This window comes from Citrus clementina, unplaced genomic scaffold, assembly GCF_000493195.1.
Source record: "Citrus clementina cultivar Clemenules unplaced genomic scaffold, Citrus_clementina_v1.0 scaffold_5, whole genome shotgun sequence".
Classification (NCBI taxonomy): Eukaryota; Viridiplantae; Streptophyta; class Magnoliopsida; order Sapindales; family Rutaceae; genus Citrus; species Citrus x clementina.
Genome location: NW_006262201.1, coordinates 1062203 through 1072654, shown reverse-complemented (window position 1 = coordinate 1072654; position 10452 = coordinate 1062203). Strand labels below are relative to the sequence as shown.

Here is a 10452-nt window from a genome sequence, read left to right as displayed (position 1 = left end):
CTAATGGAATAAACAGGAGAAAAATTAACCATTTATATTTTATAAAGGAGCTTCTCCCATTTACAAGGTAAATACTGTTCAAACTACAACTAGGCCACGAGATACTTTCTCAGCTTAATAATAGAGAGAGCAGTGTGTTCTGTTCATATCAAATTTGAGGTTTAACACGACGACGTTTTGCTTAGCTCGCGTCTTGTAGATGAAATTTTTAGTGTCACAGGTTTCCCAGCCTTGTTGACCGTCAAAATTTAGGATCTCCATGATCAATCTAGCGGTGAAACATGCCAACGTTGGCTTCAGGAGGCACGTAATTTATTTTTTTTGAAAAAGGAAAAATAATAGAAACCTCTAGTTTAAATAAGCAGTAATATAATGAAAAATAAATATTTCGAAAAGCAAGTAAAAAAATAAAAAATACTTTTTTTTTGTTTATTAAAGGTATAGAAATATTTTTTATAGCGGTCAGCTTCCAATTAGTTACACTCAAAATTGACGGAAGAAAATGAATATAAGTAGCATTCGTAACAATCAATTACCTAAATCTTAGAGTAATTTAGACTAACAACTGAAAACAAATTAATTAAATAAAGAAGCTAAATTATAAACGAACCTTTTCAAAAAATAAAGTTGAAAAAAGTGAGACTTGAGAATTGAGAGTTTTAAGGTGTTTAGAAAGAGAGAACCACTAAATTGAGAATTTAGAAGAGAAGACTAGAGTCAAATTGAACTAGCTTAATTTAGGTATATACTTATGTTGGTATTTTGGTAAATACAAGTAATTTGAATTTTTTTTTTCTATCTTATTATTTAACTTAATATATTACATTTTTTTTAATTTTCTTATAGGGCCACGGTCATGATATGGTTTGATGGTGTCATGATTATGCTGTCACTAATTATTGCCACTATAGTATCACTAAAATTATGACACCATATTGTTAGTAATTACTAATGTAAATGTTTGTAACAACTTTTAGGGTCTGTTTGGGATTGTTTTTGGGAGGTTTAAAATTAATTTTGAAAATCTAAAAAATAATTTAAGTGTTTGGTAAAATAAAACCAAAATCAACTTTGAAAATATAGAGAAGGAGTAGTTGATTTTGAAATGTCTGCTTCAAAAACTCACAGTACTTATAAAAACAAAATGTACCAAACACTTAATTGATTCTTTTCACACATGATTATTTTTACAGTACAACTAACGACAATTATTTTAAAAGTTACAGCATTCCCAAACTGGCCCTTAATAAAGTATCACCAGGCAAATTCATTGAAGGCTAAATTACTAGTAGTGATATTTTAACGTCCTATGTCCCTATCCAATCAAGGCCCTGGCTTATCAATTTGGAGATTGGTTATTAGATTTAGTAAAACTTTATATTAGAAAGTTTTCTACGTCATGGGTTCGTTTAAAAAGAATTTATTTCATATTACTTTTCTTATATCTAACAGGGTCCTTGCATTGCACCCCATTCACCCTAGTGAGACTCAAAACTAGATTTTTTGTTCTCGAGAGACTACGCTCCTACAATTTAGGCCTTCACCTGAAATTAAGCTTCAAGATTAATTAGCGGAATCTTAAAGTACTTCCACATATTTTTATCCTAAACAATTTTCTTAAAATATTATCTTAAAAACTTGCTGTGATTACCATTTATTGTTAATTTAAATATTTCACCATTAAGTCTTAATTTAATTTGTTCATTACCTCTGTTCATATCTTTAAATCAATAACCATAGATGATGATCGAACTCATATACCAGTAACTCGTCTATTTCTTTTTTCTATTTCCGCCCAAAAATTAAATAAAAAAATGTTAACACAGTATACATTTTCAAGGCTATCATGAAATTTAATTCTTACAATTTCTTACGATATAGTGCTTGAAAACCACTCACTGAAGCCAAGGGCTTATGAAAATTGTTTTATATTCTTTTGAAACATATCAAATTCAATCAAAATCATGTACTAGTGTGTAAGCATTCGTAATGAAAAGACTAAGAAAATTAATCTAGCAGGAGCAACAAGAAAAAAAAAAAAAAATTGAGCCATTAGATTTTATAAATGAACTTCTCCCTATTCTCACATCATAATGCCATCGAATAACGATATTCAAAAGAGAAAATGTCTTTTCTCTTTTTAAAATTGTGGGAAAAAAATTTACATTAACATTCATGAACTAGAAATTCAGTACCAACTTTCAACAGTTTGCAACACAACTTAGTATCCTTGGAAGATTGGCGGAGGTGGTGATGGGTACAATGCGCCAACGGGTGGAAGGATGAAATCCTTGGGTGGAGGACTATTAGAAGGAGGAGGGGATAAAATCAGTGTTGGTGGTGGCGATACGGTTAGTGGTGGTGGGGAGCTGACAGGAGGTGGTGAAGAAGAAACGGGTGGAGGAGACTGAACTGACGGGGGAGGAGAGTTAACAATTGGTGGTGGAGAAGAGATGGGCGGAGGTGGGGAGTTAACAGGAGGTGGTGTGGGAGACTGAATTGGTGAGGGTGGTGAGGAGGCTGGTGTTGAAGGAGGTGGTGATTGTTTCGGTGGTGGAGCTGATGGTGGGGTTGGAGATTCGTTAGATGGTGGTGGTGATGGCTGAATTGAAGCAGCGGGTGGAGACTTAGCTGGTGGTGGAGGTGAAATTGGCGAAGGAGAAGGTGCCGGTGTAGACGGTGATGGTTGAGGTGTAGGTGGGGGTGGAGATTGCATTGGTGGAGATGGAAGTGGAGGACTTAATGCAGTGGGTGGTTTTGATGGCTCAGGTGTTGGTGTAGGCACCGATGGCTTCGACGGCTCTGGAGCTGGAGTTGATGGTTTTGAAGGTTCAGGCGCCGGTGATGATGGTTTATATGGTTCGGGAACTGGAGCTGAAGGTTTTGATGCCACAGGAGCGAGCGATGGAGGTTTTGATGGTTCGGGTGTTGGGACTGAAGGTTTTGATGGCTCTGGAGCAAGAATTGGTGGTATGGAAGGCACTGGAGTTGGCGATGATGGTTTTGATGGTTCAGGTGTTGGCGATGAAGGTTTTGAAGGCTGTGGTGCAGGCGATAATGATTTATAGGGTTCTGGAACAGGGGTTGATGGCTTTGATGGCACGGGAGCTTGCGATGAAGGTTTTGATGGTTCAGGTGTTGGAGCCGATGGTTTTGACGGGTCTTGTGTTGGAGTTGATGGTTTGGAAGGCACTGGAGCTGGCGACAATGGTTTAAACGGTTGAGGTGTCGGAGCTGGTGTAAGTTGTGGAGGTGAAAGTCGGGTTGGAAACTGCACTGGTCGGAGTGGAGATTGCACTGGTGGTGGATATTGAACTGAAGGAGGCGTTGAACGTGAAGGTGAAGGTAGGTGTGGAGATCTTACTGGTGGTGGAGGAGAGTGTACAGGTGGTGGTGGAGATTGCACTGGTGTTGGAGGTGGGGTTGATTGCACTGGTGGAGGTGAAATTGGGGATGGAGATTGTATTGGTGGTGGAGGGGAGTTCACGGGTGGTGGTGGGGGTGGTGGAGATTGCACTGGTGTTGGAGGTGGGGGAGATTGCACTGGTGGTGGATATTGAACTGAAGGAGGTGGTGGAGGTGAAGGTGGGGTTGTAGATCTTACTGGTGGTGGAGGAGATTGCATTGGTGTTGGAGGCGGGGGTGACTGCACTGGTGGAGGTGAAATTGGGGCTGGAGATTGTATTGGTGGTGGAGGAGAGTTCGCGGGTGGTGGTGGAGATTGCACTGGTGTTGGAGGTGGGGGAGATTGCACTGGTGGTGGATATTGAACTGAAGGAGGTGGTGGAGGTGAAGGTGGGGTTGTAGATCTTACTGGTGGAGGAGGAGATTGCATTGGTGTTGGAGGCGGGGGTGACTGCACTGGTGGAGGTGAAATTGGGGCTGGAGATTGTATTGGTGGTGGAGGAGAGTTCGCGGGTGGTGGGGGAGATTGCACTGGTGGTGGATATTGAACTGAAGGAGGTGGTGGAGGTGAAGGTGAGGGTGGCGATCTTACTGGTGGAGGAGGAGAGTGCACAGGTGGTGGTGGAGATTGCACTGGTGTTGGAGGTGGGGGAGATTGCACTGGTGGTGGATATTTAACTGAAGGAGGTGGTGGAGGAGATTGTGGCAGAGGAGAAGGTGGGGGGGTGGACTGAACCGATGATGGTGGATATTGAACTGGTGGAAGCAATGGTTTTGATGGTTCAGGTGCTGGTGCCGATGGTCTCCATGGTTGGGGTGGAGTATGTGATCTAACTCTCCAATTTCTTGGTGGCGGATTAGGAGAATTAACTGGCGGTAGGGGTGTTGGTACAGGTGTCAACGGTTTAGGAGTTGGAGGTGGTGGCGGTGATGGTGTCGGGGGAGCTGGTGTAGGTGTCCTTTGTTCGGGTGCCGGTGTCGGTGTCGGTGTTGATGGCTTTGGAGGAGTTGAAGGTGCGGAAGGTGGAGAGCCGCCTCCTAAACACACATCCTTACTACAATCTACAGGATTGCTCACCACGGGGCTGCAAGTGGTAGCCCACTTTTGACTTGGCCTCTGTGCCAAACAATTGCTTGTGTCATCGAATACACCACCCTCTTTCGAACCTGGAATGCACTCATTGCCTAATCCTTGAAAATAATTATAAGAGAATGTGAAATTATTTATGTTTGGCAACTTGCAAATTTGCTCGGACACATATCCTGTTAGCTGGTTATATGAGAGAACCAATCTATGAATACTTTCCAAACTTGAAAAGCTCTGTGGCACACTTCCGTAGAACGAGTTAGAGCTAGCATCAAAGACTGTCAACTTTTTAAGCCATCCAATTTCCGACGGCAAGCACCCCATCAGATCATTGTTTGATAATATAATTTCGTTCACGTTTGGCATGTTGCCAATAGATCGTGGGACGCAACCACTGAAATTGTTATGAGCAAATGTCACGACTGAAACTGTTGATTCCCCTATTGTTTCAGGAATCCAGGACGAGAACCTGTTGTTGTTCAGGAATATCGCATCGAGTTTCATCTTGAAAAGTTCTCGTGGGACCTCACCCTCAAAATTGTTGTACCTGAGATCAAGGTATCTGAGACTTGTCCAGGATAAACAGACGTTGGGGAAAGAGCCAACAAGCCTGTTGTTGCTGACATCAAACTCATAGATAAGTTTCCAGTTAGAGAGGCTCTCAGGAATAATCCCACAGAATCTGTTAGAGTTAACATGGAACAATGCTAGATCACTCAACCACCCCAACTCAGCCGGAAAATACCCAGCAATGTCGTTACCGTTCAGATCAATGCCAGCCACAACAGTAATGTTAGAATTATCAGGCGCCGGTGCACAGAAAACACCATAATAAGAACACACATCGGTGCCAACCCAATTCCCTGTCGTGTTAAACGGGTCCGAATATATGGCCTTCTTGAATGCTTGGAGAGCAACATATGCTTTCTTCAGCCTATCATTGGAAAAATATTTGTTCTTAAGGTCATACTCATTCTCAATGGTATCCGGAAGTTTTCCATCCTGAGGTAATGTTAGCAGCTGGCGGCGAACAAGGAAAGCCGCTTCAGCATCGGATAAAGCAAAAGAAAATGACGAAAATGATGAACAAATAAGGAAGAAAAGCACCAAGCAGCCAACGACCTGCATTATTCAGTCGCCCAAGGCTGCCTATTTTAGTTGTAGGCTGTTGAACCCCATGTTATCGGTGGGGTTATATAGATGGTATGTCCAATGTCTCGTAGACATTGACAGGTTTGCATTGCCCTTCTTCTGTGCCATAAATCTCTCGATACCACATAATTAATTCGGTTACTAATATAAATTTAGAGATTAGCTAAAGATACTAATTATATTATTTAATTACACCAAGTAATAGCACTGAAGTCTGATGTTCTATAGTACCAAAAACATTATTATTTAAATCTAATTGAGACCCTAAAGAATTAGTACCTTTAGCTATGGTGGGTTATGGTTCTTGTTTTTGTTATCATCTTTCAATTTTTGTTAGACACTAAAGAAAATGGCCAAAAGAAAATCCTCCAGCCAGCTATTTTTTTTAATTAAAAAGAAAAATTATTAACAAGATGAAATAGCACAAGAGTGATAAAAGTTACATGAAACGAAAATTAAAAAACACCCCAAGAATTTAAAATAAATTTCCGAATTAAATGGTGACTTGAATTCCAACTAGTATAAAAATGAAAACTAATCATAGAAATTAAAAACACCAATCTAGCAGCTGTTTATGCTTGCGAATCCAATCATAGAAATTTAATTGGTTAATCAAATTTGAGGGGGACTTCAATTTTTCTGGACTTCTCCAACAACAATCTCCCATGTTAATATTCTGCATCTAACAAAGTTGGATAATCATTGGACTCATTCGCTTAATAATTCTAACGAAGTCGACTCCAGTTAACAAGTGTGTGTATGCATATATTTGTCTTAAAACAAAAATAAATAATTTAATTTCTGAAAAAGGACAACAAATAATAGCCTCACTTTTTTTTTTTGGCTCCATAAATCTTACCTAAGAAAAAAGATGTAAGTAGATATTCCTTTATAATTTTCTAAGATTTAAATTACTGATTATCTCCCTGAGGTTGTGAATAATTGTGATCTTAATGTTGGAACTTTACTGTCAAAGGATGTAAATCTCTCTTTAACTTAAAAAACTTCGTCTGTCTTTTGAAAAATATATCAGAGTGTCTAACAAGTATAATAGCTAAAGAACCCAAAAGAATCAGTTTTTTCTATTACAGTTTTAACGTCAGTATAATTAAGGAACATGAGAAGCAACAGGGAGAATAATTATTGACATTTGAGATTATTGATAATTTTACGGTTAAGGTTTCAGAAAAACCCAATGATTGAATTCAAGTTCCTAAAATTGGCAGAATTGATGTCAGCAACTAAGCAATTAATGGAGTACGACACATCAGTTTACTAAAATTACTGATATCATGTCCTTTTCTCGCTCGTGCTAAAATAGTTCGTCCAAAAAAAAAAAAAAAGTTGCCGCGAAGGAACATATTAATTATGAATTGGCCTGGAAAGGAAAATATTTGTCGTATTTCAATAATGAGTACAATTTGGACTGAAATATTCAAAATGAATAATAATTTTTCAGGCGACATGCCAATTTCCATCGAATGTCTTAATTATTTGCAATCATTGCAACTTTTCGGATGCAATTCTCGGGCCAAATTCCGCCTTCCCTCAGTAATCTCACCCACCTCAGTGTTTTAGACCTTTCTTGGAATAATTTTAATGGCCCAATGGATGTAGATTTCTTTCTTCTTAAACTCAATAACATAGATAGCTTATTTCTCTCATCCAACAATTTGTCATTGTTCACAACAGCCATATCTTAATACGACTCCCAAGGAAATTTTTTTATTATACGTTTGCGTTCATGCAACCTAACTGAGTTTCCAAATTTCTTACAAAACCAAGATTACTTCGAAGATCCTGATCTTTCCTCTAATAAAATACCTGGCCAAATACCTCGGTGGTTCCTCAACATAAGTATTTGTTGTGGGCGGAATTCGGAATTAAGCGCACCAAATAATTACAGAAAAATAAAGGACACAAGAATTTACTTGGTTCGGTAATTAAACCTACATCCACAAAGGCAAGAAAGAATAATTATTTATTTAACAGTTAATAGAGTACAATATTTGAGTAACGAATCTCACTTCCCAGAAACCCAAATATACCACCCATTACTCTCACACTCTGCAGGAAAGATAAATTCTCCAAACACACTTCTCTCAAAAGCTTAGAAACTTATAAGCTTAACAATTTTGGGATGGTTTTGAAATGAAGAAATGCTCTCTATTTATAGGCTTGAAGCTAGTACTATTCCACCTAACCTAAGTACTATTTCACCTAACCCAAGCACTATTCCACCTAACCCATGCAAATATGTCAATGATGTCCATTTGGCAAATTTGACAAATTTGCCAACTTTCCATTTTTTCTTCAAATGTTTGGTAGCTCTTTGAAAAATTGCCACATGCATGACTTTTCAACAATTCTCCACCTCGGCGAAAATTTGTCCAAATCTGAGCCGACTACCAACTAATCATCATCCCGAAAGTGGCTGCATCTCTGTGCCTGCCTATGTACCCAAAATTTGGGATCAAGCCAACCGTAGTTCAAAATTCCCGAAGGACATAACTTAACACAATCAAAGAATTTGAATTAATTTCAATCAATGTTGAAACTTAACTTCAGAAACTATCTTCGTCAACATATCTGATGGATTATCTTTGGTATCGATCTTCTTCAACAACACATCACCACCCTCGATAATTTCCCTCACATAATGATATTTCACATCTATGTGATTCGTCCGAGCGTGATATGTTTGATTCTTCGCGAGAAATATCGCACTTTGGTTATCACAAAAGACCGCAATGTTCTCCTGGATTACTCCCAAGTCACCTAACAAGCCTTTCAACCAGATAGCTTCCTTTACAGCTTCAGTTGCTGCCATATACTCTGCTTCCGTAGTGGACAAAGCAATTGTCGATTGTAGAATCGACCTCCAACTAACCGGACCTCCACCCAATATGAATAAGTAGCTCGTTGTTGATCTTCGCTTGTCAAGGTCTCCTGCAAAATCAGAATCACAATACCCAATACATTGTTGACCACAATACTTCTTGAACAATAACCCAACATTAATTGTCCCATACAAATATCAGATAATCCACTTTACAGCAAGCCATTGATTTTTACCCGGATTGTGCATGTATCTACTAACCATGCTCACTGCTTAAGATATATCGGGCCTTATGCATACCATAGCATACATAAGACTACCCACAACACTAGCATATGGAACACGAGCCATGTAATCGCGCTCCTCTTGAGATTTATGACATGAAGAAGAGCTTAATTTGAAATGAGGAGCTAGAGGTGTACATACTGGTATAGTTTTGTCATCTATACCGAACATTTCTAACACTTTCTTCAAATAAGACTTTTGAGTCAACCATACGCTCCCATTCTTCTTGTCTCTACGAATCTTCATCCCAAGTATTCCCTGTGCATCACCCAAGTCTTTCATCTCGAACTCAGAAGTGAACTGCTTCTTTAATCTTTCGATCTCATCTCTATTCTTCGAAGCTGTAAGCATATCATCGACATAGAGTAACAAATAGATGAAAGCTCCATCTGGTAGTTTTCTAAAGTAAACACAATGATCGTGTTCACTTCTGGTGAATTTCTGCCCTTGTATAAATTGATCAAATCTTTTGTACCACTGCCTTGGCGATTGCTTCAGTCCGTACAAAGATTTAATCAACCTACACACATGATTCTCTTCTCCGGCAACTCTGAAACCACAGGGCTGAATCATATAGATTTCCTCCTCCAAATCTCCATGTAAGAACGCCGTCTTAACATCCAATTGAACCAACTCTAACTCATATTCTGCAACTAAGGCAAGTAGGATACGAATGGAAGTATGTTTTACAACTGGAGAGAAAACTTCATTGTAGTCAATACCTTCCTTTTGAGCAAAACCTTTTGCCACGAGCCTTGCCTTGTATCGAGGAGTTGTTTGATTCGGAGATCCTTGCTTTTTAATGTAGACCCATTTATTGCCAATAGCCCTTTTCCCCTTTGGTAACTTTACAAGTTCCTAAGTCTGGTTTTGATGGAGAGATTTCATCTCTTCCTCCATGGCTAACTTCCACTGATTACTTTCACTGCTGCATAATGTTTCACCGAAAGTGTTGGGGATGTCATCATCAATAATTGGAAGTGCATAGGCTGCCACCATATCTTTAGTAAGCCATCCGGGTTTCTTTATCTCTCTTCTTGGCCTCCTTGTTACTATAAAATCATCATTATCTACATCATCAATTGTTTCTTCATTTTGTGGGACATCAGAAGAAACAACCTCTTCTTCAACTCTAGGTGTCACCTCCATAGTTGAACCCTTCTTTGATGTAGAACTAACTGGTACATATGAAGTTGCATCAAACTCCACCCGCTGCAATACCTCTTTGGTCTTGTTCTCCACCTGCTGAGAACTTGAAATTTTCAGCATTGAAGCTTCATCAAATGTGACATCTCTACTACACACAAACTTTTTGTCTTCGAGATCCCAAAGCTTGAAGCCCTTTACTCCACATTTGAATCCCACAAAGATAGCTTTTCTAGCACAAGGATCCAGTTTACCATCTTTGACATGATAATAAGCTGGACACCCGAATACATGAAGGGAATCATAGTCTTGTGCATGCTTTCCAGACCACATTTCCATAGGAGTTTTACCTCCAATTGCAGTAGAAGGCAACCGGTTTACCAAGTGACTTGCGTAGCTCGCAGCTTCAGCCCAAAACTTTTTATCTAAACCAGCATTAGATAACATACATCGTACCTTCTCCAGTAAAGTACGATTCATACGCTCAGCCACACCGTTCTGTTGCGGAGTATGTCTCACTGTGAAATGTCTTTTAATA

General features: G+C 39.2%; 1 protein-coding gene across 4 annotated transcripts; it reads right to left on the bottom strand.

Moving 5' to 3' along the window:
• Nucleotides 1-2145: 2145 nt before the first annotated feature.
• Nucleotides 2146-5644, bottom strand: LOC112097679 (pollen-specific leucine-rich repeat extensin-like protein 3). 4 transcript variants are annotated; one of them, XM_024182977.1, is made up of 2 exons: nt 3505-5644; nt 2146-3393 (listed from the first exon to the last, which is right to left on the bottom strand). In XM_024182977.1, exons 1-2 carry the CDS (start codon nt 5618-5620, stop codon nt 2222-2224), a joined length of 3288 nt encoding a protein of 1095 aa, XP_024038745.1. In that variant the 5' UTR covers nt 5621-5644; the 3' UTR covers nt 2146-2221. The 4 variants fall into 4 exon arrangements, with proteins under 4 accessions (XP_024038745.1, XP_024038747.1, XP_024038748.1 ...); XM_024182979.1 differs by having other exon boundaries at nt 2146-3417; nt 3922-5644; XM_024182980.1 differs by having other exon boundaries at nt 2146-3315; nt 3955-5644.
• Between the last annotated feature and the right edge of the window lie 4808 nt (nt 5645-10452).